The sequence below is a fragment of the Penicillium macrosclerotiorum genome (assembly GCF_028827735.1).
Source record: "Penicillium macrosclerotiorum strain IBT 26536 chromosome Unknown utg000003l_segment0_segment0, whole genome shotgun sequence".
Classification (NCBI taxonomy): Eukaryota; Fungi; Ascomycota; class Eurotiomycetes; order Eurotiales; family Aspergillaceae; genus Penicillium; species Penicillium macrosclerotiorum.
In genome coordinates this window covers 3,006,452-3,034,238 of record NW_026643083.1, presented here as the reverse complement: position 1 = coordinate 3,034,238, position 27,787 = coordinate 3,006,452, and the positions used below count along the sequence as shown (strand labels likewise).

The window sequence follows — 27,787 nt, the reverse complement described above, 5'->3', positions numbered from 1 at the left end:
GGCGACAGCAGATCTTGGCTCGACCCACGCGGTCTAAGCGCTGAACGCATGGAGGATATTAAGATGTGAGGGGACTGAAAGTGATCTGTGCCTCGTGATGAATTTTCGTCCATCATCTGATAAACTGTCACCCCCCCCCCTTGAGGGGTATAACGAGGGATTTACGAGTAGGCGAACGGGAGGAGATGGCCCTCTGATCCATGTTAATTTCTCTGAAGGGCGAAATTGAGTTCATGTTAACTATGAATGAATGATCCGGATATTTAAACTCCGTGATAGATCTGGAATACTCCGTGCATATCGAGCCGAAGAGTTCCAGGCACGAGTCCCTAAGTAATGGCCATAATTTCCATCAGGAGATTTCTTGAAGCAGTTAGGGATGACTGGGCCGGCTACACAGAAAACGAGGGGAATTGGAGAGAAGTCTTTAATTTGAGGACTATTAGATTATGAAGCTAGAAAAATGAGAAAAAATATGCACCAAGAACTTTTAATTCTTAACAGCTTTTCTTCAGCTCTGGCCGTGGGAATCGACGAGTTCGACCGCGCAACATTTCTGCTCGCTCCTCCAGAGTCATGTTGACCTGGTCACCGATAGGGATGAGACACTTCGCCAAGTGGATGTAGTTTTTGCGCAAAAGATGCACTGTGATGAAGATATAGTCGACATTTCGGAAGACAAGCGCTCGCTCCTCGGCATAACGGTCCTTGCCTTTGACAAATGCCATAGGATGATCTCTCCAGTGGCGTCGGGGATTCAAGTGGTGCGAAGTATGGTATCCATCATTAAAAGAGTATCGATTACTCTGCATCAAGTATTAACCACTGCGTTATCAGAAGTATGAGACTCAACTTACCGGAACATCAATCAACGTGATACTAGATCGATAATCGGAATCAGGATCAATAGGATCCACAAAGGCATGCTGGCCCCAATTTCCCACCATCAAGCCACACCGCATTACCACGAGAGGAAGGATAAAAACAAAAAGGGTAGCGCGAGCATTGACGTAGTTATATAGAAGGTAGATGGAGGCGTAGTTGCTGAGCTCCCAGAATGCTGCCTTGCACGCATACTTCATTTGACCTTTCCGCCAGAAGTAAAGGGGAAGTTCCAGCCAGATCAGGAAGAAAAATCGGCCAACGTAACAGGCAAAGTCAAAAGCACTGTCTCGGTCGTAGAACATGGTAGTACTAAGATCTTGTTCACCGTTTCCCTCGACGTGATGGTGCTTGATGTGGTGATAGAAGTAGGAGTTCCAGGTATGCCCAAGCATCGGATCCAACAGATACGGGAACAGATTATCAAAGATCCAGTACCCAGGAGCAAGGACTCCATTCATATGGATGTGTTGATGCTTCATGAGAGTGAAGGCGCCGCAGTACCATAATTGCATGACCCAATGCAAAACACCATGCATCCAGGAAAAGCGGTAATACAAGAAAAAGGCGCTAGGAACGATGGTGGAAAAATAGAGCAAAAGATGTGTCACCATAACAACATCAGTCGGAAATCGCACAACACTTTTCGCCCAGGTAAGGTAAGGCTGAAGAGCATAGCGCTGAATGATCGGGGGCAACTTAGCCCGAAGAATTGGAGTATCCCAGAACTGAAAAATAGTGGGATCAAAGTCAGGATGAGATGCATCATTCATATCATGAAGCTTTTGAACAACATCGTCATCACTAGGTCGTTGTTTTGATAAGGATGATATGGTCTCGCCTAGTTTCTTTTCAGTACGCTGTTCGGAAGAGCTGTTGTCTCGGACTGACCATTAGAGACCCTCCCCTCCACCAGTGTTTCAATGACAATCAAATCGGCCAAAGTGAGCTCCGGATCTACGTAAGTCGCAGGATCCATGCTGGGCGACTGTGAAGAGGTGTTTAACGCAATTGCACTATTGCAGGGGATGACAGACTTACTCACGATGAACAAGCGGAACCCCGGAAACAACCTATATCATCGAGTTCGTTGAAATTCCACCGGGAAAACAAATGGGACCCGATCAGAAGATGTTTGGAAAGAAATCAGACTGATCGGCTCAAATCTCAAGCAGTATTCTCTGTTTGGATAACGCGCGGTCAGGGGTGAAAAGAGTTTTCCAGGAGCCTGGAGTGGGTCCAAAATGTAAACTGACAGTTAAACATGGCCAAGCCTCAAGGGCCACCCGATGGTTGCGAACACTTATCTAGCGCATAGGCCCCCCGGAAAAGCTCACATTATCTACTACAAATAAAAAGGGCTGCTCAGTTTCTTTCATCATTTGGATTATGAATTTCTCGCGGTGTTCGCTGCCTTCAGGATGCCAGTTCTCACACGGATAGTCCGGTCGGAATGGAAGCTACTAAGCTATCGCGGGAAGAATACATTCCCCCTGAAGACTCCTAGACCCCGTGGGCGACAATCCAGCTTAGAATGGATCGAATGCTGATTCTAAAATTAATTTATGGGGCTCTAGGAGTGCCCGTCAATACCCACGACCAAGGGTTGTTTCGAGGGCATCGTTGAATGTTGACTGGATACTTTGGCATATCCGTCCCTTCTTAGCTAGGCTAATAATACACTGAGCTGGCCGCAAGGGCCAGCTCCCTGGGCCCAAAAGAGTATGCAGCTCACCGATCAGCATTCCTCGCTACCGCTTCCAAGCCATATATGGCCTGATCCTCAAAGCCCCCAAAATCATTTTCTGGGTAAAGACTGACTTTAATACTGAACTTACTGACTAAATATCCTCATCTATATCCGAAGGGAAGTTTTTAAGTAAGTTTTTCGAGGCAAACTAGAAAGAATTACGAAGAAGCGAAAGACTTTTTAGAAATCCAATGAACTCCGATTACATCATTCAACAAACTTCTCTGCATTGCATACTTCATCCAATGGTACTAATCATCTTCGGACAGTGTTCAAAGTTTGCCGTTTTCGCTACCTAAAAGCTGGCAAATGTCAATTTTCTAGCAACTTCACTTTTTCCATGCATTGCGATGGAATATGAGGGCTACTCCTATGGAATCGCTCAAACGTATCACAACCAACCGGATGCGGGGTATGATTTTGGGGCGTGGGCATGTCTCCAAAATCTATGGAGCTTGCCGTCATCGTTGAATTAATAATGCGACTGTGCTGAGATATCGTCTCTGTCTTCTCTCCTAATCATGATACTTTCCTTTCGAAGGCGTGCTGGAATCTACCCCCGCCTTAAAGGCTCAGGCATTGCCACCAACTCTGTCCCCGTCAAAACTCAATCGCACATCACGTATTTTCGGAATCTATTTCGCGAAAAAGCATCGATTAAAAGTCCTACCAAGTATTCTTCATCATCTCAAGTGGCTATTCAGATGAAAAAAGTGACCCCGATCGATGCTAAGAAGGGTGTCAAGTCGAACGGATTGACTGTATGCAACACAGAAATATGAGCACTGCTGCTGCTTTCTCAGTAAACCGAGGGCATGAGCATGGGACTGCTCCACTTCAGGTACCTTCCCAGGGTGCGGACGTTGTGATCATTGGTACTTCCCTACGCAATTCCGGTTTGAATGAATCTTTTCCACTTACAGGAAAACGGGGGCGGGTTGGGGCGTGTTCAGATGATCTCATCTCGGGACTCGGCACTAGTGCGGAGTTAACCCCCGGTCTGTCATCCATTCGGCCAAGTCGGGGCCCCGAGCTCGATCTATCAGATTATCTCCGTTAACTGAATGCTCTAATGATGCTTGAGTCTTCACCAAAATGAGGACTCTTATTTGCACTGGCTAATACTCCGTTCAACCACAAGAGTATGACATCCTCAACATCCTTCGCAATGTCGCCCATCACGCGCATCTTATCCCGAGCAGTCAACAAACCATATCGCACTAAAGAACTGCAAGCGGAGATTCCTCCTTTTCTTAATGAAGATGGCTATATCGATTTTGCCCCTGGTGACATTGAAAATCCTCGAAATTGGTCGATGCGTCGCCGCGCTGGTGTCACTATAGCTGCCGTCCTGCTAGTTGTAAATGCGACTTTCGCTTCCAGTTCTCCAAGTGGATGTTTCACCTCCATTTCGAAACATTTCAATGTGTCAACTGAGGTGGCCGGCCTTACCATCACACTTTTCTTGCTCGGATACTGTGCAGGACCCCTCATTTTCGCTCCACTGAGCGAATTCTATGGCCGTCGATGGATCTTCTACATCACTTTTCTACTTTACCTCGCTTTCAATTTCCTGTGTGCCTTCGCACCCAATTTTGGCAGCCTGCTAGTAGGCAGGTTTCTCACCGGAACATTTGTCTCGGCCCCGTTAAGCAACTGTCCGGGGGTTCTAGCTGATGTATGGAATCCTCTGGAACGTGCGAATGCAATGGCCGGTTTCTCGGCAATGGTCTGGATTGGACCTGCCTTGGGACCTGTAGTTGCTGGCTTTCTAGAGCTGAAGGAAGACTGGCGTTGGAGTTTTTATGTACTCCTTTGGCTTGGGGCTGCATCCGCGTTGATTATGTTGACAATTCCCGAGACGTATGCGCCAATAGTTCTTTATAACAAGGCTCGACGGATTCGGCAAGCAAAAATCCTCGGATACGAACATGTTAAAGCCCCGGTCGAGGATAGTGACCGGACATTGGTCGGTATCTATAAAGTGGCGTTGATCAGACCTTGGATTATTTTGTTCGACCCTATCTCCTTGCTGTGCGCTATTTACATGGCATTCGTTTACACCTTGCTATATATGCTCTTCAGTATTTATCCTATTGTGTTTCAGGAGAAACGAGGGTGGAACTCAGGTGTTGGGGAGTTACCACTGCTCGGTACTGTTGTGGGAGCTCTCTTTGGTGGTGCGATTGTTTTGATGGACACTCACCGTCGCCAGAACAAAATCAAGAGGGGCGAACTGCAGATGGAAGATGCCGTTCCTGAAGATCGACTACCACTTGCCATGATTGGAGGAATAGGCTTTGCGGCGACAATGTTCTGGTTTGCATGGTCTGCCGAATACAAGTGAGTGCATCGGAGCCGGCTTTCATGACTTTCTTGACGGATCTAACTGTGGTCTTAGCGATGTTCATTGGATTGTTCCCACAATCGCAGGAGCACTTCTTTCAAGTGCACTGCTTCTGATATTCGTCTCATACCTCAACTATCTCGTGGATGTTTACCTGATGTATGCCGCCTCGGCCATTGCTGCGAATACTATTGCTCGTTCTGCCTGTGGCGCAGCCGCTCCCCTTTTTACAAACCAGATGTTTTCGGCTCTAGGTGTGGGAGGAGGTGGCAGTTTGATTGGGGGCGTTGCAGCGCTCCTAGCCGTCATACCTTTCCTATTTTACAAGTATGGGAAGCAGATAAGGATACGGAGCAAGTTTGCGCCAACGAAAGGGACTCCTAACAGCAATGTCCAAACGATGAAGGACGAGGAGGCCGGAGTTCAAGAGCAGCCAGACACAACTTCTTCGAGCTAGATAAAATGAGTATGTCTCTATATAAATAATGAAAAGACCCGAATACGCTACTTCAAATCCATTCCGTATTACGCAGAAGAATCCCCCTGCCCTCCAAAAGTAAAAAAGAGTGTGGAAAAGAAGAGCAAAAGAACAAAGAGAAAAGAACTCGAAAGCCGAATTTTGCATTTAGCATGTCATCAATGAACGCCAACTTGCTGCTCAGCCTCAAAATGGGGTCGTCACGGGTGCTACCTTATCAACGCCCTGAGCTTAGCCGACTTACAAAAACACATTTCACAGAAGCATGTCTTGGGCTAATAAGATCCGGAAAGTCATTTTCCCGGGCAGGTGTACCACAGGTGATCTAAGAAACATGAAAATGCCAGTTTCTAATGTGGGGACTCGCTTCATTGGACAGTTAGGAAAGAATGTCTCAAAACCCGTCAGCTCACTCCGCCTCCGACTTGCTAGAGGTCGAATGCCACCATTCCAGACGCGGGGAGATCTGCATGAACAAAAATGCTAATGGTAAAAATACTCTACGTCTCCACAAGCTTTGGCTATGAGACGCACGGTCCTGTAACTTGGTTTCTTCTCTCAGGCCCGAATTTGTGGCTTGCGAGGGCGGCCCTATCGCACATGGCTAACAAAGTGGAAAAGTCCAAGCAACCACCTCGCATATAATTTCCAACTTCGCGTGATGGATATTCGGGCGGCGATGAAGGCCTGTCCGATCACACCCTGCAATGAACCTTGAGGCTTATATAGAAATTAATGGCCCCCATCGGAATCAGCATATAAAGGAACCGCAAAACTCCCACCCATACAAACATTCCCATCAGTCAAAGCCCTTCTTTCAAAACATACAGCATGAAGCTTTTCACATATCTTACCCTGCTGACAGCAACGGTGCTGGCGACACCCGTTGTGAAAGCACCAAAGGAGTTCCACTTGAAGACTGCTGGTGCTAAGAACGCCAAGCACAACAACCTCTTTATCTATACCTACCACACAGGTGCCGGATTTAACGACGCCGTTCTCGATAAGGATGGCACTAATGCCAGCCGTGTTTATCTCAATGGTACACAGGCTCTTGTTGACTTAGATACGGAATATCCTTGGGGTTTCATCGTCCCCGGAGATACCAACTATGCCTGTAAGTCTTTGTCAACTGATGGTCATTGATGCGATCGCTCTTGTGGCTTTCCATATTATATGAGGGGTTAATTTCAACAGCCTGGGAGGCCATCGAAATCAACGCTGGTGGCGGAAATGATGGATTCTCTATCAAAAATGGCAACTTTGTATGGTCTGAAGCATCTGGTTTTGGAGGTTGGCTAGGTGAGCCATGACTTCTATTACATTGATCAAGCAGCAGTTGCTAATTATCCGTCGTGTTTAGTTTGTGATTGGTATCATAATGCCCCCCAGCTGTTCTACCTGAACAAATATTATACCCCTGTTATCCCCTCTAGCTGCAGCAAGGTCCAGCTCAAGCCAATCTACGTCAAATAAATAGGGGGCCTGCTCCGGCAAGTTTATTGGCAGTAATATAGCTCTACATACTTAATATTAGTATTTTTTCGACGGATATTGAAGCCATTGCCTATCGTCCACAACTGTAGGGCACAATGATCAGTTGGAAAATGATACTGTCAACTTCAGCGCAGATCTGGGTTCGACAAAATGATACATTGCTTCATTATCATCTCCGATGCTATTCATAAATCATTACATGGCTCAACCGCTAGGCAACTTCGACAGATGGATTGCCTTCATAGTAGCGGCGGTCCATGCCGGCTTGTAGGCGAGCTTCCTCATTGAATGGTCCCCGAAGGCTTCCACGGAAATATTTCGAAACATTGGTGCGAAAAACCTTAACAGGATCAGTCCCTTCCTGACCACAGATCCATGTCAACCAGCGATGACCTGTTGTAACGTGCGTAATCTCGTCATTGTGGATAACCTCCAACGCCTCGGTGCTTTCGTTATCACCAGAGAGACGGAACTTTTTAATGGTCATGGGGTTCACATCCAGACCTCTAGCTTCATGTACTAGGGCGATGATGCTGATTCTGGATCGCAGGTCGTGAGCTGTATCCATTGCCGACTCCCAAAGACTGTGGTGCACTGGGAGCGCCCCAAATTGCGAACCAAGCTCCTCAATCCTGGCGCGCAATAGAGAAAAATGTTTAGCTTCATCGCTTGCAACCTTCAACCAGTCATGGAAGAATGCCCGTGGTAATTCTTGATGAGTCTCTTCGGTCTTGAAAGTAGAGAATCTCACACAAATATCGATTGCCAAGTCGATCGCCCACAGTTCAATATTGGCTAGCGCATGAAGCATGGCGATCCGACTTTTTAGAGATCCTCCATTCCCTGAACGTGGCATAGATCGTGCTTCCACCTCAATCATGTTCTCACGTGGAGGTTGATCAGGTGCGGTAACAGTGCCCCTCCCGATTTCCATGGGTGATGAAGAACCCTCGCGGGCGGCAAAGATCGAGAATAGATGAGTTGTGAGTTCAATTTTATGCTCAGGATTCGCAGTAGACAAGATATGGACGGCCCAATCGCACAAAGTTGCATCGTCATCCAGATAGCGTGTCGTCCCAGGGTCCTGCTGCTTCAGGGCTAACTTGTCTGACGGTCGTGCATGCTTCAACTTGACCTTTTCGCTGACTGGCTCGATTTTGTTAAGTTCAACATGATCACCATCCTCCAATGGGAAGCTGATTGTCACAGATCCATCCTGGACATCAACGGGGAATGTGCATGCCTTGATACCCACGCTAGATTCGCCAGTCTCCACGTTGAAATCATATGCATGCCATGGGCATGACACGATATATGCCGAGTCTTCAATATCGACCTGTGCATCGGCCATAGGTCCTCCAGCATGGGGGCACTCCGCCTCCATCGCGTAGTATGACCATCCTTGGCTCTCGTTCGGCCTGGCGCTGGATGGGTCAATAGACGGGAGGCGAAACAGGACCAGGCGCTTTCCTGACGAAAGATGGATCACATATCGGGTTTGAGTGAAGTCTGTTAGAGGACCACAGCTGATCAACATTCTGAATCCCGGGTCGTCGAATAAGTTGTTGCCGTCAAAATGTCGCCGGTTGGCGCTTTGCAGGCGATTTTTTTTGAAGATCACGTGTAGATAAGGAAAGCCGCGGGGTGGTTTGTTTGCCACCTCGGCCAACGCGCAAAAACACCAAGAGAGTAAAAAAGGCATTCCAAATGAGAATAGGGAGAGAAGTGGGACTCGCGAGGTGGCAATTTATACTGTAAGTCTCTTCGCTTGAATTGCAACGTATAATTGAACGAATCTCCTTGAGGCATATGCATCCGTTTTCGATGCGAGGAGACTTCATCTATCGGGGAGGGAAAGGCCCTTGAATGTCATTGAGTCTTCCTCTTTCTCAAAAAGTTTGAGCTGCTCTTAAGCATCAAGTGTGTATACTTCAACAAGGTTCCCAATACCCGTCTCAACAAGATTCCCATTCCAGCAAGTCCCTCGGGAGCGGTTATTTCCGCATCCTCCAGCGTGGCCCCCTAATTCCTGCCCCGCCCAGCTTCGATAGCACAGAAAACCAACCATATTAAAATGAAAAATCCTTGTGAGATTAGCTTTTACGGCACAATTCTTCTTTCAGAGTATTAGCGTTGTGCAATTGTCCCCCAACCTCTCTTCTCTTATCATCTAGGTTCCGTGATCATTGTGTCTCGAAATGGCCGCCCCAGCAATAAATAACGAGATTATCGATGTCTTGGCCATTGACGGTCATGGTCTACAGAAGTTGCTGCAGTCTGGTGAAGTAACCAGTCTGAGCCTTGTTGGTCAATATCTTGCTCAAATTGAAAAGCATGAAAGCAAGCTTCATGCCATGATAAAGACAACACCCAAGGATCTGTTAGAAAATACAGCCAGATCGCTTGATGAGGAGAGAGCTGCTGGCAAGTTGCGAGGCCCACTGCATGGAATTCCAATCATTATCAAGGCATGAAATGTCGCACGCATGTCCCATGCTTTTCCTCTGACATCTCCCAGGACAACATTGCTACCCATCCCGACCTCGGTCTTCCAACTAGTGCGGGCAGTCTGGCTCTATTAAACTCCAAGCCTCGGCGGAATGCAAAAATCGTTGATCAGGTACAAAGGCTCTATCTCAGACTCTGTTGTTACATATTTACTTATCAAGACTTAGATTATCGCCGCAGGCCTCATTATTCTTGGAAAAGCCAACTTAGCTGTAAGTATATGAAACTTCTTTGAATTGGATCTTGACCACTAAGCCTTCTTCAGGAATTCTCCAATGTTCGGTAATGAAGTCTCAATTATGCTTGCATTTATATAAATATCTGTTTCTGACAAGAGGACAGAGCATCTGGAGTACCAAACGGTTGGTCCGCTGTCGGCGGTCAAGTTCAATCGGCCTATGTTCGTGGAGGAATTGATCCAGATGACTCCCCCGAGGGCCACTCCGTAAGCTTTGATATTTCAGCCCTCTTTGCGCTTCTACCCAGTATCTGACTATTTCAAGAACCCTTCGGGCTCATCTAGTGGCTCCGCAGTCGGGGTTTCCGCTGGATATGCACCATTTTCGATCGGAAGCGAGACGGACGGGTCCCTCACAGTCCCGGCTGGCCGGGCTGCTCTGTATACTATCAAGCCCACGATTGGTCTTGTTCCTTCAGATGGCATCGTTCCCATCTCCATCAACTTTGATGCAGCCGGACCGATGACAAAGTCTCCGTACGATCTGGCTGCGCTTTTGGATGTGCTGTCTGCACCATCTCCTTCGATTTCGTTCACACAATATTTGACTGCATCCTGGTCAGACATTTCCGTTGGTGTTCTCGACCCGGAGCAGTGGCGACTTCCTGAATCCGAAGTCAAGCATGCCGAAGGTGCAGAGGCTCAAATGGTGAGTGCATGTCACTGCCAAATGGGATAGGAGTGTTTCGTAACCGAAATAATTATACAGATGCAAGATATCCGCCAGGCGTATGAAGTCATCAGGCCTCATGCACGTAAATTTGTCGACAATATTGACTTGGTCCAGCCCGATAAATTCGAACTAGATGGAGAAAATTGTGAATGGAGAATTATATGTGAGTACTGACCGGAGCTCTTCTTGTTTCCCTCGGCTAAGATGTTCCACGTAGTCGCAGATTTGAAGCGAGATCTCAATGCATACCTCGCAGATCTTGAAGAGGCCGAAGTGCGATCCCTCGAGGAGGTGATTGAATATAACAACAAGCATGCTGATCAAGAGCTTCCCCCTCGTATGCACCCCGCTGGATATCGGTCGTATCTCTCTAACCGAAAAATCACAGACCACCCGAAACAAGACATCCTTATTGCTTCTCAGGATCTGGAGATGTCTCTGGAGGAGTATGAGCGACGCTTGGCCCACCTCAGGCATGTAGCAAGAGATGAAGGTTTAGACCGGGTTCTTAAGACTCATGGAATTGATGTTATTCTTGCACCAACTGAGTCTGAGATCACTTCAATCGCCACAGGTGGAGGTAGAGCCCCCCAGTCCTCTCTTTCGTGATTTACTTGGCCTTGAATACATATCGTGAAACTAACACAAACGCAATTTAGGATTTCCCCTCTGCTCTATGCCGCTCGGGTATTTGGATTTCAACGGCCGCCCGTTTGGTGTTTCAGCCATTGCGGGTAGAAACCAGGAAGCTCTCTTGGTCAAGGTTATGAGCGCTTGGGGAGCTACATTTCCGGCACGATGCCCCCCTCCACAGCTTGTTGAGTTATCCTAGTTTAAATCCAAGCCCCCCTTTCAACTTAAATCATGCATGTTGAACCTGTGATTAGACCTCAATTTGATAGAGAGTATCGTTTCTTTTTTTGTCATCTGGTCCCTTATTAAGTATATTTCCAAACGGAGTGGGATTTTGGTGCGATTAGGCAACAATCCAATTATCTTTGAGCCTGCCTAATCCTGTGTACATGAGTCATCCAGGCAGGTACGACTCATAGGAATTGCAGAGTTAACCAAACAATGGTACTTTCCCATCTCCGGCGTGACCGTTGTGGCGTTACACACAACCATAGCTGCCAATGGTTAACGTGACTGTTGCATAAGCAAGCATCAGCATGTGAAATATCATTATCGATCGAGGCGTTTATAGTGTATATGCGCTGCCTAAATCTGTGCTAGTGACTATATTGAAAACAATTTCTCAATTAGGACCAACAGCAAGATATATATATGTCCATGCATGTACATATTGCAATGCCTAGTTACCCGAAACCTGCTAGATCCCTTTCAAATCTCACATCATCTTACCCTTGCGAGGCTTATCCAAGACGGAAATCGATCACATCAGCATTAATGCACCACAAACGACGTATTCAATATGTACAGCCAGGCTGTTCAATCCAGCAGTACCGATCTACAGTAGAGAGGGTGAATTGCCGCGAATGAGTGGACGGAGAACTCCGGACGAGTGGAGCTGGGGCTAGTTCTCACACCGGTCAAAGCGATGTCTAATAATGAGAGGGTCTATTGGGATGATCCTAGGATGCCTGCTCATCTGGTGATTCCTAGACTGCAGCAGAAAAAGCTTGGTCCTCTGAAGATTCCGTGGGAAGTTTGTTGGCAGGAGGCCTAATACAAATTGTGATTTAAGGGTATGGTAATCTTCACCGTCCCCTATACGCCAGGCCCGCCCAGCTTTGACCGACTTTGCTTTGGGCCGACCGAGCGCCCGAGGTTTAGTAATGAGCCTTTCAGCCGGAGCCCCCTTTTTGACTTGGCGGAGCCCCTGACTTTGCGGGGGAAATGGAACCAATTCCACAATCGCGGGACGTCGCTCGGCCACCGAAACAGAAGGCTCTTAATGGGCAATATTCAGGAAAACTATGATTATGCATCGGAATGGACCTTAGACTCAAATCTGCCAGGCCAATCTGCAAACTAATATGTAGGTGGAATAGCCGGTGTAGGTGAGGGATCTTCAGCTCCAGGGCCGAGATCGGGCTCAAAGCGGAGTTCAGGTGGATACTGGCGAACTGTAGAGTCACAATGCAAATGCTCGGCGCGACGGGCCTAGCTGACTCAAAGGCTTTATTTTTCGCACCGGCTGCTCGTAGCCTGCTGATTTTTCTTTTGCTCATTCTTTGTCTGCTTTGCATTTCCGGATCTGCGCGTTGAGTGTGGCCTAGAATAGTGTGGTCTCTGTGCCTCAGCATACTATCCCTGCAGTCCGGATTGATCAGCGTGTGAGGCCCCGTAACGCCGAGACATCCTCCTCGTGGATTTTCTGCGATTGTTCCTCGGCAACTTCCCCTCTCTCTCACCTAGTCGCACTGCAAGTTGACGATCATCTGCAATCATGGCTCTAAGTGGTTCGTTTCACCCAATCGCATATCAGCCCTTCCGCGGTGTACATCTTCTTTGCGATTGCATGCGCTGCATTGCTGGCCTTCTGATGACCCACGCTGATAGCTCTATCTGCAGACTGGAATGACAACGACAAGGAAGAGACCCAGCTGGGTGCTCACCCACTGGGCCCAGCGCAAACTGGAGACCATGAGCATGATCATGACCTCGCGCCTCTGACGACCACAACGGAGCGCAAGCTGATGGCCAAAATCGACTGGCACATTCTGCCATGCCTGTGTGTCTTGTACCTCCTGGCCTTTTTGGATCGGTAAGGAGACCGTACACTCTTGCATTAGCTGTCGCATGTCAGATATACTGACTGTTCAATCGTCACACAGTGTCAACATCAGTAATGCTGCGATCTTGGGCCTGAAGACGGAGCTGGGCCTTGAGACTGGCACAAAATACAACACGGCATTGACCATCTTCTTCGTCCCATACATTCTCCTGGAGATCCCATCCAATATCCTGCTCAAGAAATTCAAGCCACATGTTTGGTGTACGTTGGCCAACCTGATAACTGGAACTGTTTCTGCAACAGCTGACTGACTTTTTTTGTAAATAGTGTCACTTTGTATGTTTGGTTTCGGCCTGGTAATGATCTTCCAGGGTTTGGTGAGCAGCTGGGGTGGGCTAATGACCACTCGATTCTTCCTCGGTGTCTTTGAGACTGGCATGTTCCCAGGATGTGAGTTTTGGGCGTATGAAATATCGTGGGGATCACAGATCTGACATAAATTAACAGGCTTCTATCTCATGGGCATGTGGTACAAACGCAGTGAAGCCCAGAAGCGATTCAGTTTCTTTTTCAGCTCGACCACTCTTGCTGGTGCATTTGGCGGACTGTTAGCATATGGTCTAGGTCAAATGAGTGGTGTGCGGGGTTATCTGGGCTGGCGTTGGGTATTCATCATCGAAGGCATAATCACTTGTGTGGTCTCCATTGCTTGGTTCTTTCTACTGCCCGACTTTCCTGAAGATGTGAAATGGCTGAGTGAGGAGGAACGTGAGTTTGTTCGCGCGAAGCTGGCCAAGGACGTTGGCAAATCAGCCCATCATGTTAAGATGGGTACACGCGAAGTTATCGGTGTCCTCAAGGATTGTATGTGGCTATCCCCGCGCGTTTCACAGTGCGACCTGGACACGTGGACATGGAACTAACATTCGACCTCTAGACAAGGTTATCATCGGAGGCTTCATGTACTTTGGCCTCATTGTTCCTGCCTACGGTCAGCCGTTTCCCGCTCACCTGGATTTGAAATTTCACTGACATCTGATCTCTAGGATATGCGTACTTCGCACCTTCCATCATCCAGAGTTATGGCTACAGCGGTATGTTTCTCGCCCATGATTTTCCTTTCTAAATCTCACAATTCCCTCCGCTGACTCTATGTTTCTGTAGCGGTCAAAACCCAACTCTACTCCATTCCTCCTTGGGCAGCGGCCTTCGGTTTCTCAATGGTGATTGCCTATTTCTCTGACAGATTGAGGTTTCGATTTGCCTTCACTGTAATTCCGATTCTCTGTGCTATTGCTGGGTTTTCCATGCTGCTCACGATCCATGGCAAGGAGAACAAGGCTGCTCAGTATGGTGCTCTGTTCCTGGTTACATGTGGGGCCTACAGTGCCATGCCAGTCATTGTCTGTTGGTTTGCTATGAACCTGGGTGGTCACCACCGCCGCAGTGTGGGCTCCGCATGGCAGGTTGGCTTCGGCAACATTGGTGGTATTATTGCCACCTACTCCTTCGTCAGCAAAGATGCACCAGACTACAAGCCGGGTTACAGTATCTGCATATCCTTCTGTTGCCTGTCAATCCTGGCCTGTGTTATGTACCTCCTTGCACTGATTCACGAGAACCGGAAGCGTGAAAAGACCGCTTCCGAGCAGAACTCGATTGACGAGGAAGAAGAGGAGTACCTCGGCGATTTGGCTCCCACCTACCGATACCAACTCTAGATGACGTTTTCTGGGGCGAGGTGCACCTATGGTTCATGGGGGTTTGCCACGGTTATAACCTTAGCATCCCCTTGAATCATGAGTCTTACGAAACAATGACAATGAGCAACGGAGGCTATTCTATGATGAAGGCTTTGAACATACCCATTGAGCTCTACGTGGACTATCTAATTACGTTTTCACATAATGGAAATAATCAAACTGATATTTTTTATTACGCAATTCTATGTGCAATTTGTTTGCCCTACACGTAAACACTAGTCGATGACCAGCATGGAAACCCTATTTCCACTTTATTTCCACCTTCCCAGGGTTATGCGCAGTGTGTGATGTAAAGGGGTCACGTGTACAGCTGCTGGATGCTCTCATTTCGGTTAGCGCCTCGCTTAGCTGAGTCAGCCACCCACTACACAAATGCGCCGTCGGCCGCTGGTAATTGTCTTTCTTTCAACCATCTCTCCTCATCCTCGCAGAAGCGTGAGTCGCCTTCCAAAGTTTATTTTTTTAATGACATGACAACTGACAAGACTACAGAACATCTACGAAGATGAGAGCTAAGTGGAGAAAGAAGCGCGTTCGTCGTCTCAAGCGCAAGCGCAGGAAGATGCGCGCCAGATCGTGAGTTTGCACAATCCTCGCCCATTGCTCTGTATCCTTGAACTTGTTGCTAATGACCATGAAGTAAATAAACTACTCGCCCCATCCATCTCAGCGCCGCATGTCGATGCTCACGTTTGAACGCTAAACACGACACTTTATGAACTGATGTCACGACTTATCGTTTCCTTCGTTCAGTCTCTCAATTATCGAGTTGCCTGCCCGGACATGATTTCCGCCTTCATATTGTGAAGAAATCGCATTTCTTCGATGGAATCCGCTGTTCAAACAACAACCCGCTTTCCCACCATTTCCAATCTTTTCGGATTCATTCCAACATCGGTTGAATTGATATCGGGCATGTTATTTCTCGGGAGAGGCGCCTGTGTGTTTAGTCAGGGGTTGGAGGATTAGTGCTACGGGTTTCCGCTGCCTATCCCATCTGAGTACGTCACTGGGGTGACTGGTCAATCTACTGTTTCCATTCAACAGGCTTCAGAAGTATTCAGAAGCCTGGGAGCTATGGAGAGGTTTCAGAGAGTTTCCACCAATCAAAAAATTACTGGATCAAGTTAATTCTTGAAGAGTATCTATTTTTTTCCCACTTCCGCAGTAGTCATCTGTAGCTTGAGTAGCTCTACCGTAGCTTGTGCATAGGTCATTTCTCCGGGCAATTTTGGTTTGTGCGGATGTTAACCCCATGCCGTTTCACCGCCTTCCCAATATTCTGTGCTAGGAAATTTTTCTGCCATCAACTTTTTGACATTTATTTCACCGCGATATAACGGTCGATCACTCGAGCTGTACCTCGGAGATTTCTGTGTGAACTCTCCTGTGATCTCCAGAAACACAATGCCGTCTATCAAGATTGATAAGAAGCGCAAGCGCGCTTCAGACGTTCATGGAGGTCCCAGCAAAAAGCCTGCTCTGCAGCTTCAAGCGCTTCCGCCGCTGGCAGCTAGCCTTGTCGAGGACAAGAGCGAGCTGGCCCCAGTAATTGGTATGTGCCACTGGGCTGCTAATGGAGGTGAAATTTTACTAATGCTTTGTCTGCACACTAGCCACCACTCCTGGTGTTCTTAACTCCAAATCCCTCCACTGGAACCCATATACCAAAGCCCGTCAGGATGTCGCTCACTCAGCCACCCGTAACCCCGGTATTGCGTCTTCCGAAATGCTCCTGCAGTCATCTGAGCATGAGAGATTGGATTTTGTTGGCCGTGAGGGGACTGGAGAAGATGCGGACTCGCAGTTGAAACACTATGTCGCTATCGTTGATCCCGAGCGCAAGACATGGCAGGTGATTGAGGCCCGACGGATTACACTCCGTGGTGGTGTCCGCAGCGTCCGACAACCCGAGGAAGACCAAGAATCCGAAGATGAGACTGTATGTGTCTTTGTGGTCTATTTGCCAAGAGTTTGGTCGGAATATGCTAACTGGAGTATAGTATAACATTCGCGCTCAGCGCACTGCTCTTACCAACACATTCGGTACCAAGCAATCCCGCAAGGCTGTCCAGTCCATGGCAGAGAATGCACAGCTCTCCACAGCGCCCGCTGGTTCCGTCACCGAAGCCGGTGCTGCTCTCATTTCGTCCTTGCCTGCGGATGTCGCCTCCGGCGTGGCCAAGGCATTGGACGTGCAGGCCGAGGTGCAAGCCGCCAAGCCTTTGCCCACCCCCGATCTCACTGCCGCCCATCCCTCAGACGTATATTCTATCGAGACTTTGGTTCCTGGTGGCCACTCGACTCTTCGCCAGTTGACGGGCGTGGACGAATGGAAGCAACAAGTGGAGGCCGGCGTTTCAGTTATCACCGGTTCTCGATATGTCTCGAACCGCGTTGTAGCCGTTGGACAGTCTGGCAATTCTACACACATCCAGGTTCTTCGGTTCATTCAATTGTTGCTCGAATTCGCACGCTCTCTTAAGGGCATGGGCAATAAGGGCTCTGGCCCTGGCAGCAAGAAGCTCCCGCCGCGCGAAGATCTCCGCAAGATTCTCTCCAGCACATCCGGTGTCTCAAAATCTGGCAAGGATGACTCCGAATCATCTACAGAACTTCTCCCCGACTCTGTTGTTGATGCCGTCCGGCGCCGCTTCGCCCCGAGCGGCGGCTTCCTTTCTAAGCACGACCTCACTCTCCTTCACACTACTATCTGCGCTCTTTCCTTGCACATACCCCCTCAGCCGGCCAAGGACGGCGGATCCAGCTCTCTCGGTGGTAACTCCCCCAACGAACTAGCCACTGATCCCTCTGATCTGCGCGATGATCTTCGTCTGGACTCGAACACCATCCAACAATACTTCCGCGAGCTGGGATGTCGTATTGACAAGCCTCGTGAGTCCGAATTCAGCAAATGGAACATCAAGGGCGGTCGTGCGGAGGCCGCTGCGCGTCGGGTGGCCCGCCTGCGTGTTCCAGTCGAGTTTCCCAAGGTCAGCCGCGGTGGGAGGAAATAGATGTCTGTTTCCTCAGCTTGTTTGGATTGTTCCTGTAGCGGTTGATCTCGTCATGTCCGGCTATTTAAAATCTTTGTTGCCATTTATGTGATATATCCGGCGTTTCTATTTCTTATTTGTCACATCTCAAAAAGTCTCCATATCAATGAAATATGTTGCATATTGTGTTGCTGATCATGTATACAATGCTTTTTAATCGATGTCGTATTTGGACGCATCAGAGATGGATGTATCTTCATTCTAGACTCTACCTCTTCATCTCTTCATTTACATTGATATTTTATGAACAAGTACATCTCATATCTCACATTTACGGGTGCACGTAAAACTTCAAATGATTGCATCTAATATTGAAATTGACGGTCATGAGAGGAGTAAAAATCTAAGAATTTATGATGCAAGTCTATCACAATGTCGCTAATAGGAAATAATAAGAAACAGGGATCATCTAGGCATAAGGTTCTTCATTGGCATGCAACTGACTTGCCCGCCGACCATTATGCCTCAAGCGGTCTGCTTCCAGCTGCTGTGCGAACTTGCTCTTCGCTCGAATATCAGGTCCCTTCCAGTAGAAGACATAGATTGGGATTAGGACAAGAAAGCCAACACAACCAAGAAGTGTGCTCGCCCACTGAAGGTGATATTTGCCACCGATATTTTGGTACATCGGAGTCGAATACATGGTGGCAATACCGGCGAGGAAATCTCGAGCAAACCCGTTGCCGCCAGTAGCGGACGCGGAGTATGGACCGTAAGCTGCAACCATATAGTCGATTGTAGCCATGTAAATGGCGTAGTTGGCCATCGCAATCAGACAGGCAAAGATACAAGGTGCGATCCAGGGAATTGGAGGACCCATAGATGTCCAAGCGAATCCAAGCAGTCCGATAGGCTCCAGAGGTGCGATAAAAAGAAGCAGAAGTAGTCGACGTTCTGCGAGACGGCTGCCAGCGCCTTCAGTTTTGCGCAACTTTATTTGCCGGTGGACGTCCGGGAGATAGATAAAGTAGGCAATCACGTAGCCGATCAAAATTGAACAGAAAGTCAGTCCAATGGCGAGCGTACTCATGTTCCACTGATCGAAGACCAGAGTAAATGACTCGGTAAACACGAAGATCAGCGCATCAGAGAAACCTGAGAGCAAAGACAGAAATAGCACAATCGGCTCGCGAAGGAACATCTCGAATGGTCTGCGCCAAAGTCGAAGGACGTCGTGTAGATCCAGGCGGGGAGTCTTCAATTCGTTCGGGCCATATACTTCGTCACCATTCTTGCGGCGGCGCTTTGCTTCGCGGTCAATTAGAATTGTAGCTCGGGTTTCGGGCACCACGAAGAAGTGTAAAATTTGAGTGATTCCACCGAAAATTAACTGAACCCAGAAGACCCAGTGCCATGAAAGGTACTGGCCAATAAAGCCACCGAACACGGGTCCGATAGTAGAACCACCCACAGATGACAAAACGACATAGGCCACAGCAAAGCCCTGGTCGTCAGACTCCCACATATCAGCCGTCATGCCCAGTGTAACAGAGCCACCGGCTGAGCTCAAGCCTCCGAGAATCCGGCACACTACAATCGTGCCGAAGTTGGGTGCCAAAGCACATGGAATTTGCCAGATGTTCACCAAGAAAAGGGACAGCTGCATGATCGGCCATCGGCCGAACTCCTCTGACCAAGGCGCCCACAACTCACATCCGAATGCATAGGCGACCAGAAAGACACACTGTCCAACTCTTGCGGCTTGTTCGCTGATATGAAACTCCTCCGTTAGACCAATGACTGCGTTGGCATAGACACCGGTGTTGAAGTTCATGGACATTTGCACGACAAAAATGACAGTGAGAATAGTCCATTTCTTCCACCAGGGAAAGCAGAAGCCTAGTTTATCGTAGCAGTCGTCCTCGGTGAGTTCTCTTTTGCCGGACTTCTCAATCTTGGGGGAATCATCTTGGCTTGTACGATCCGATTCAGATGCATGCTCTGCATGGGTATCGTTTCCATATCTAGCTTTGCCGGAACCTTGTAGCTTCTCGGTACTCTCATCTGTCTTTTGATTGTCTCCCCTCTTCTCAAAGAGCGGCGAATCGACGGGGCTAGCCATGTGGTAGAGTGGGGCTTGGTATGTTGATCAAGTGTTCAAACACCCTGTGTGTGCGGAGAAAAAGGAGAGTGGAGGATAGGTGGATATGGGGTAATAAGTGGACATCGAGTCCTTGAACGCATTTAAACGATATCTATGGCGGCGCCTGTGCTCCTTATATGTATTTCTCCGGGTCCAGGTACCGCAGCCTCGCAGGGACATGATTGCCCTATAACAGGAATAAGATAATGGCGCCGGTGGCTTTGGATTTGACATCTTGCGACTCGTACTCCTTGTTCAGAAACTGTCTCCACTACCCCCGAGTACATATTGATTTCTAAATGGCCGAAAGTGCCTGGAAAATAATTTAACAGAGCGGCAAAACCTGTTGCGTCGTTACGTCTTACGGCCCGTGGGGCGTCGGAGGCTCGGTAGCCCGATCGCTACGTCATATTAGCCCGAACTACGTCAATTTATGGGAAACATTCTCCACTGTACGCTGAAAGATTCACTATTCCAACAGAATCGTTCGCCAATAGATGATTGCAACAATGAGCGAAGCGGGTCCGGAAGAGAGACAGACGGAGAGGGTACACGCGCGATGTTGTCATCGATTTGTACATGTTTATCAGCAACCAATCAAGCTTGGCACGCACCATATCGATTCTGAACCAACTGTAGATGCCGACTGGGGTAAACGGGAATCAAAAACAAGAATGATGTAAGGATCAAGCCGCAAGTCCTATCTAGTAAGACTTCAAGATACATGGCGATATGAACATAAGGCATCAATTTAATGCATATATACCAAAAAAGGCTGGTACTGTTGGCTTTCCCCTTCGTTCTATTAGTGCCTTACACTGCGCCTCCCCCTCTCCTCCCTAACCCAACGATTCCCACTAGTATCTAGAAAGAAAATATCACCTTCCTGGCGTGCTGCTTCCGCCATTTCTAGTGCTATATCTTGATTCTATGTAGGATCTGGTAGCGGTGATATTTCTTCCACTGCTTAATTGCCCGCCTCCGCTCTACCTCTGCTTTCTCATCGTTTCTCTTAGTAATAGAACGATTGATACCTCTAATTGAGAGCACCCCTATTTTGCTAAGCGGCATTTTGACCCAGCCCCTAGTGATTGGGCACTATAGTAAATGTCAAGCTTCCCTAATCTAACGAATTAAATTATTAACTATCTAGAGATTCTCTATAGTACTCTTGTTATAATAAAATAGGCGATCAAGATTCTATTGCTACCGCGGTATAAGACCTCTTATTAATATCTAGCAATCTTCTTTTAATTCTTCTCTAGATCCTATATAGATCTAGGCGGCGATTTATCGATACTAGAAGAAGATATATGTAAAGGATTCTGTATAGCACGCTTCTATAATAGCCTTAATACTTTACCTCTCCTACCCTACTTAACCTATTATATTTACTAGATTATTCCTAAGTAAATCGAGTAAATTTAGTCTAAGATCTAAGACTTTTTCTTAAATATTTCAAGATTTATTCTATTTAAATATAGGATGTATTATATTTCTGTACCTAATTTATTATTAATACTAATAGTCTACTACGCTAATAAGTAGTACATTTATAGTCTACATCTTCTTTTTTAGTTATCTAAAGAAGAGATAATAAAAGAATAATATAGAGAATATAGGCATTATTTGAGCCATACCTTTATAATATGTTATTACTCTAGTAGAAGATCTGTCATATAAAATACCTCCGGCACAAATAAATAGACCTTGTGATACAAAACCGTAGCTAAACCTAAAACTATTGCACCTTCAATACCTTGTACTGTATTACTGAACACACCTTTTAAATAAACAGCTGCGTGAGATACTGATGAATAAGCTATAAGTTCTTTAATATCTATTGTTCTTAATGTACTAAAACTTGCATATATTATAGTTATTACACCTATTACCTACTCTACTATACGCGGATTTTTATGGAAAAACCAAATGTATAATACTTGATGTTATTCTGGCCAACTTCGGATACGAATCGTATGCATGATGCATATGCTTAGACATCATATCCATGCTCGTAGCTGAAGAGATGGGAAATTCGAAAGATACTTGAAATCGTTGTGTATGATGGGATGGTTATCAATTATGACGATAGTATCGGTCGTTCCCATCAATAGCCTTGGAAAACATCACGTGGCAGCTACCATGAGATATTATATGCAATGAACATTCAATGGAATTAGATCAGACTATATTAACCTAAAATAGCCTAAACCGGGGCCCAAGGGGTAAAATGGAATTAACACGCTAGATACAACTAGAATCTTGGCGGTCAACCTACACGATTTCTATACTGCTTGCCGATAGGAAATTGTTAAGGAGATTTAGCCTATCGATTTGAGAGGCAAGGTACAATAAACCTGTGGAGGTGACTCAATGAAACATCTATTCCGAAGCTTTTGACCATTAACAAATTCGTTTTGAGACACTATCCTGGAAAGTCGCCGATGAGGCCCATTCAGACTCTATAAAAGGCTCTCTATTACCAGGATCCTCCATCCATAAATTAGATGATAAAAAGAAGATGTGACCTCCGCAAAAAGTACCTAGCATAGGAGGTAGCTACTCAAGAACCCCAGACAACCATAGCAGTGTTATGCTAGTGGTAACTTGGAATATCCATCACCCATGAATACTCGTAGAGCTTCGAGACCATCAATGATGGTTTGATGTTCATTGACATAACCCACCCGAACAAAGCCCTTGAAATCAACTCCGCCTCCAAAGCATTGGCTCCCCGGCACGAACATCACCCCGGTATTTTGTTGCAATTGCTTGCAGAACTCCACATCATCAACGGGACTTCCGCTCTTGTCACTGAATCTAATAAAAGCGGTCGTGCCCGCTTGAGGGCGGGTCCATTGACAGGCATATTTGAAATCCGTCACAAATTCGTCCAAAGCTGCCAGGTTTCGTTGAGCCAATGTGATATTGCGGGTCAGAAGATTATCCACCGTCGGGCTGTCAAGGGCAAAGGTGGCAATCTGATCATCAACTTGGCTCACTGATATCACGGTATAATCTCTTGCGGATGCACATGCTTCGATAATTGCGGAACTCAAGGAAACGATCCAACCAAGTCGGATGCCAGCCAGACTGAACGCCTTGGACATGGAGCCTGTGACAACGGTCTTTTCGTATCCAAATGAGAGTACAGATGGCGGGTTCTTAGTGTTTGCGGCCAGCGAATGAAATAGAGGTCGATACACCTCATCGCTGTGAAGGATGATCCCATGCTCTCGTGCGATATCCACAATTCCTTTCAGGTTTTCGTGAGACAAAACAGCGCCAGTCGGGTTTTGAGGATTGCTCGTCGCAGTCAGCGTTAGCCCAATGTAGCTTGACCATTTGACTTACTTGATAACTATGTACTTGGTGTTGGGGCGAATTAAAGACTTTAATTCATCAAGATCGAGTCGCCATCCTTCGGTTTCTCTGGACTTCCACAGGCTTACTTCGGCTCCGAGGGACTTGGGCACAGAGTAGAGTTGTTGGTAAGTAGGGTAATGACAGATAACGTGGTCTCCAGGGCCAACATTTGTATAGAGAGCCAGGAAGTTCGCCTGGATTGCTCCGTTAGTAACAAGAACCTGGTCTCCCGGTACTGGGGTAGACAGTTCATCGACGTATAGACGAGCGATGTTGGTGCGTAAAGCTACAGATCCTCGAATTGCACCGTAGACCTGCTTCTTGGAGAAATCCAAGACCTTATCTGCCTGCGCCGAGTTCCCCGAGAGCTCAAGAAGATCAGTCAACGAGATTGAAGCGCAGCAGGTCTCAGCAAGATTGAATCTGGCATCATTCTCATAATCGTCCATCCACTACGACGATGTTAGTGATGAAGATGGAAGGGATTTCATCGGCGTCGAATAGCCTTACCCGCTCAACGGCAAATTCGTCTATTTTGACCATTTTGAGGAGAAGTTCAGAACAATATTTCAAGGGCAGAGAATTCAATTGAGAAGGAGAAGGAGATTGACTAACTCGATGGGAAACACAGCGTCTTAAATTGTATTCAGTGGCCACCAAATCAGGCGGAGCACCTCCGTTGCATGCATTTGATTGGTTGAATCGCATACATATCCCAATTGGGACAATGGCGGGTCCCAAGGTTATTCAGGTTCAGGTTGGGTTCCCTTCAGTCGAGGAAAACCGATCGAACAATATTTAAAGAGGCTCCAAGTAATTTACATTTTCATCAGAGAAACCATGTCTTCCAAACCCGTCATCGACTTTGCTAGCGGTTTCCCCGCCACATCCCTTCTGCCAGCCGACCGGTTAAAAGAGGCAGCCACCTCAGTACTTTCAAACCAAATAGTGTGGCAGCCTGGATTGATCTATGGCCCCGATGAAGGATTTTTCCCCCTCCGTGAGAACATTTCTAGCTGGTTGACTCGCTATTACAAGCCTGCCAACCCGATATCTGCAGACCGTATTTGCATCACCGGCGGCGCCAGTCAAAACTTGGCCAACATCTTGCAGGTCTTCACTGATCCGGTCAAAACTCGGAAGATCTGGGTGATTGAACCTGCATATTTTCTGGCGTTTAGAATCTTCGAAGATGCTGGGTTCAACGGCAAGATGCACGGTGTCATCGAGGACGCGGAGGGAGTCGATATTGCCTTCCTGGAAAAGGCACTAGAAGCAGAGCGCGAAGAATACAGAGCCTCTGGATCATTCCAAACATCTGTGAGTTAATCAACCCCTTACTCACAGAAGAAACGGAAAGAAATACACGAGCGGTGCTCTAATTAGAATGTGATCAGCAAATCAAAGCCTCATGTGACTATCGAAAGCTCTATTCTCATATTATCTACTGCGTCCCCACATTTTCCAATCCCTCTGGAGCCATCATGTCCCGTCCTCGACGAGAAGCTCTCCTTCGTCTGGCACGAACATATGATGCTTTGATAATTAGCGATGATGTATATGACTTCTTGAACTGGAGCTCAGATCCAGAAATCGAAACACAATCTCAATCGACTACAGCTATCTTGCGAATCGTGGACCTTGATAGGACTCTGGATGGTGGACCACGAGATGGCTTTGGTAACGCTGTCAGCAATGGCAGTTTCAGTAAGATTCTGGGACCGGGCTGTCGCGTTGGGTGGGCAGAGGGAACGGAAAAGTTCATTTATGGCCTTTGTCAGAGGTGAGAACCCACAATCCCCCCATTGTCAGTCTCGGAAATTATTCCGTTTCCTGCATCTATAGAGTTTCTCCCCTTTTAATAATCCTATTATTGGCAGTGGATCAACTCGTTCCGGTGGAGCGCCTTCGCAACTCATGTCGACTTTCGTTAATGACCTTATGATGAGCGGCTCCTTAGAAGATCATATGGCCTCAACTATTCAAGCATACAGACGTCGCTACTTCACCATGTTCTCAGCAATAGAAACTCAACTCCTACCTCTAGGAGTTTCATTCAACCCATCCTTGGTTTCTAGCGCTACTGCTGGCGGGATCTTCTTTTGGCTTAAACTCCCCTCTCCGCTGACGGCAAAGCATGTGGCTGATTATGCTAGGAGAGAGGAAAACATCATCTTCGGGATTGGACCTTCATTCAGCCTCCCAGAGGGAAATGTTCGATTTGATGAGTTTGAGGATATGATTAGATTATGCTTTTCCTACGCCGAAGAAGCGAGTCTCATTTATGGGGTTGCTCAGCTGGCAAGGATTGTGAGGAAGCTCTTGGAAGAGCAGTAGAGTTCATCTAGCGGTCTTTCGTACGATCAATTTTCCAAATGTATGTTGCACCTGTGTGACTTTTAAACATTGAAAATGGCCAGTGGCTGCATTTTTCCTTGTCTGGTTCTATGAAAGATAAAGTCGGGCTCCGGTAAGGTGGGACATCCCCTTCATATCTTGACTCCCCACTTCCACTTATAGCCCAAGCATGCCCATCGGGACATTAAAAAGCCACTTAATGAAATTGCAAGAACAACACCAAGAAACACGACCAGGCGTGATGGGCCGGCCGCCTGGAGTAGCTGTCCGCCAATGGGAATTCCAATCAGGGTCCTTATCCGAAGAAGTCAGCATATATAGTTACAACATCTATCTGAGGAATTCAAGCTCACCCAAAGCTAGCGATGAAATAACACGTCCCAACCCATTGCCCAAACTCTTCAGTTTTGCAGATTTGGCCGACGCATACGGGAGTCAAACTAAGAATGCTTCCGGTCCCAAATCCTAGGAACCAGACAAAGGTGTACAGGACCCCAATTTGATGGCCAAATGGATACCACAACACAAAAATGAGAAATGTAGTTGTCAGCATCATGGCAGAGATTGTGTTGAAACGGCCAAGGTGATCCGATGCAGTTCCAGAGAGCCAGCGGCCAAATCCTGACCCGCTGAATGTTTTATTAGACCTGTGCAAGACAAGATCAGGATGATATTTCCAGGAAATGGGGATCACATACGCATTCATTACAGCCAATAAATAGAAGCCAGTTTGTGAATCAAAGCCTTGTGCCGCTGCATATGTCGGTATCAAGCCCAGCGATGCAAATAGAACGATTTCACTGACTTGAAGTTATTAGCTTCCAGGTTAAGATTCTTTTCGAGTCTTGAGTCCGAATCGGAATTTTCCTTGAGAGAACGTACAAAACACTCCTACTGTAGCCCATATGAACCGCGAGTCCGTCAAGTATCGCACGCTAATACTCCCGTTTTGTTTCTTGATTGGCAATCTACTTCGAATGCAGATGTTGCCGATGACAAGGAAGAGCATGAAAAAGAAACCCAGAATTCTGAGTGCCCATGCCCAGCCGAGTCGCTCCAGTGCTGGCCTCAAAGCCAAAGGGAAGACCACTCCACCCAGGCTGGATCCAGCCATTGCAATACCAGTTGCGGTACCCCGACGTTGATGAAACCAATGTGAAAGAACAGCCATACATGGTGTCGAGATCATTGCACTGCTCACCCCCCAAGTATACCAAGACATAAGAGAAATTCATATTATTCCTCATAGGACCCCAGGAGGACGATAGACAAAACGTAGAGAACGGAGCCCACGACCATGATCCAGCGTGGACCATACCTATCAAACAGCGGGCCAACTTGGACACTTAGTAAGAGGTTGAGGAACACAAATGCTGACGATATCCATCCTATCGTACTTGAGGAGTATTCTCGAAGCTGGTGTATCTCCCAGTAGGACTGGAGCACTCCTACCGTGCTCATCATGCCAAATGTACATGTCAGCAGCATAAAAGACCCAGCAACCACAATCCATGCTGCCAGTCCCCCCTCGGGATACTCATATGCAATACTCTCATTGTTCCGATTCGTAAGATGGTCGCTGTTGGGGCTCACATATTCTGGGTCTGCAACTAGCGCCAGTGGTATGTCACTGGACCTCACCTCTGCGATCGATCGGGTTGCAGACGACATCATGTCATGGGACCTACAAGCTAACAGAATCGCGTTGCTGAGATTCAGGACTTTATAGTGACAGGAACGAGACTGTCAAAAGCCCGCGTTCTTCTTGTTGAATGGAGCATAGTTCCCCCCCCGGGTCTAGGCCTATTTCGGATACATTGCCGATCGGACGAATCACAGACCGCATTCTCCGTGGGGGAAAGAGTTCCAGTCGCGGTGGATCTGAACAGCGCGGGCCCCCCGTCTCGCCATTACCCACTCGAAGCACAATCAGACTTGCCAAGAGCCTTTTTGATGGACTTGGTCTTCGTCGTCAGATCCAGAGCTGGGTGGAGGTTAGCAAGAGTCCCTTTTGGCGAAACTGATGGAACTTGCATGACTCGGAACGCCAAGCTGAGTCATACCGGTGGCAACGCCGCACCAACCAG

General features: G+C 47.4%; 12 protein-coding genes across 12 annotated transcripts; 6 read left to right on the top strand and 6 right to left on the bottom strand.

Annotated features, from left to right (window-relative positions):
• Positions 1-497: 497 nt before the first annotated feature.
• On the bottom strand, positions 498-1,861 carry N7462_003983 (fatty acid desaturase; the record flags this gene model as incomplete). Its single annotated transcript, XM_057075709.1, has 3 exons — positions 498-806; positions 858-1,723; positions 1,774-1,861. 3 exons carry the CDS (start codon positions 1,859-1,861, stop codon positions 498-500), a joined length of 1,263 nt encoding a protein of 420 aa, XP_056935214.1.
• A 1,939-nt stretch (positions 1,862-3,800) lies between these two features.
• On the top strand, positions 3,801-5,436 carry N7462_003982 (MFS transporter; the record flags this gene model as incomplete). The annotated part of the gene is made up of 2 exons (XM_057075708.1): positions 3,801-4,975; positions 5,034-5,436. The coding sequence occupies 2 exons, from the start codon at positions 3,801-3,803 to the stop codon at positions 5,434-5,436; spliced, it is 1,578 nt and encodes a 525-aa protein (XP_056935213.1).
• Positions 5,437-6,288: 852 nt separating this feature from the next.
• On the top strand, positions 6,289-6,933 carry N7462_003981 (uncharacterized protein; the record flags this gene model as incomplete). Its single annotated transcript, XM_057075707.1, has 3 exons — positions 6,289-6,574; positions 6,655-6,759; positions 6,821-6,933. The coding sequence occupies 3 exons, from the start codon at positions 6,289-6,291 to the stop codon at positions 6,931-6,933; spliced, it is 504 nt and encodes a 167-aa protein (XP_056935212.1).
• A 232-nt stretch (positions 6,934-7,165) lies between these two features.
• Positions 7,166-8,491, bottom strand: N7462_003980 (Rieske [2Fe-2S] domain protein; the record flags this gene model as incomplete). The annotated part of the gene is made up of 1 exon (XM_057075706.1): positions 7,166-8,491. The coding sequence occupies one exon, from the start codon at positions 8,489-8,491 to the stop codon at positions 7,166-7,168; it is 1,326 nt and encodes a 441-aa protein (XP_056935211.1).
• A 661-nt stretch (positions 8,492-9,152) lies between these two features.
• On the top strand, positions 9,153-10,982 carry N7462_003979 (uncharacterized protein; the record flags this gene model as incomplete). The annotated part of the gene is made up of 8 exons (XM_057075705.1): positions 9,153-9,422; positions 9,473-9,574; positions 9,630-9,674; positions 9,728-9,744; positions 9,805-9,907; positions 9,966-10,349; positions 10,410-10,536; positions 10,591-10,982. 8 exons carry the CDS (start codon positions 9,153-9,155, stop codon positions 10,980-10,982), a joined length of 1,440 nt encoding a protein of 479 aa, XP_056935210.1.
• Positions 10,983-12,783: 1,801 nt separating this feature from the next.
• N7462_003978 (putative MFS transporter) lies at positions 12,784-14,792 on the top strand (the record flags this gene model as incomplete). Its single annotated transcript, XM_057075704.1, has 8 exons — positions 12,784-12,796; positions 12,909-13,101; positions 13,172-13,332; positions 13,399-13,521; positions 13,579-13,935; positions 14,009-14,062; positions 14,118-14,165; positions 14,236-14,792. 8 exons carry the CDS (start codon positions 12,784-12,786, stop codon positions 14,790-14,792), a joined length of 1,506 nt encoding a protein of 501 aa, XP_056935209.1.
• Positions 14,793-16,241: 1,449 nt separating this feature from the next.
• On the top strand, positions 16,242-17,851 carry N7462_003977 (DNA-directed RNA polymerase I subunit RPA49; the record flags this gene model as incomplete). The annotated part of the gene is made up of 3 exons (XM_057075703.1): positions 16,242-16,389; positions 16,451-16,776; positions 16,838-17,851. 3 exons carry the CDS (start codon positions 16,242-16,244, stop codon positions 17,849-17,851), a joined length of 1,488 nt encoding a protein of 495 aa, XP_056935208.1.
• Positions 17,852-18,299: 448 nt separating this feature from the next.
• Positions 18,300-19,952, bottom strand: N7462_003976 (Major facilitator superfamily domain general substrate transporter; the record flags this gene model as incomplete). The annotated part of the gene is made up of 1 exon (XM_057075702.1): positions 18,300-19,952. The coding sequence occupies one exon, from the start codon at positions 19,950-19,952 to the stop codon at positions 18,300-18,302; it is 1,653 nt and encodes a 550-aa protein (XP_056935207.1).
• A 2,615-nt stretch (positions 19,953-22,567) lies between these two features.
• On the bottom strand, positions 22,568-23,885 carry N7462_003975 (putative aminotransferase; the record flags this gene model as incomplete). Its single annotated transcript, XM_057075701.1, has 3 exons — positions 22,568-23,282; positions 23,331-23,794; positions 23,853-23,885. 3 exons carry the CDS (start codon positions 23,883-23,885, stop codon positions 22,568-22,570), a joined length of 1,212 nt encoding a protein of 403 aa, XP_056935206.1.
• A 297-nt stretch (positions 23,886-24,182) lies between these two features.
• On the top strand, positions 24,183-25,679 carry N7462_003974 (aminotransferase-like domain-containing protein; the record flags this gene model as incomplete). The annotated part of the gene is made up of 3 exons (XM_057075700.1): positions 24,183-24,666; positions 24,729-25,125; positions 25,223-25,679. 3 exons carry the CDS (start codon positions 24,183-24,185, stop codon positions 25,677-25,679), a joined length of 1,338 nt encoding a protein of 445 aa, XP_056935205.1.
• A 152-nt stretch (positions 25,680-25,831) lies between these two features.
• N7462_003973 (uncharacterized protein) lies at positions 25,832-26,922 on the bottom strand (the record flags this gene model as incomplete). Its single annotated transcript, XM_057075699.1, has 3 exons — positions 25,832-25,994; positions 26,054-26,504; positions 26,583-26,922. 3 exons carry the CDS (start codon positions 26,920-26,922, stop codon positions 25,832-25,834), a joined length of 954 nt encoding a protein of 317 aa, XP_056935204.1.
• Positions 26,923-26,936: 14 nt separating this feature from the next.
• N7462_003972 (uncharacterized protein) lies at positions 26,937-27,371 on the bottom strand (the record flags this gene model as incomplete). The annotated part of the gene is made up of 1 exon (XM_057075698.1): positions 26,937-27,371. One exon carries the CDS (start codon positions 27,369-27,371, stop codon positions 26,937-26,939), a length of 435 nt encoding a protein of 144 aa, XP_056935203.1.
• Positions 27,372-27,787: the final 416 nt, after the last annotated feature.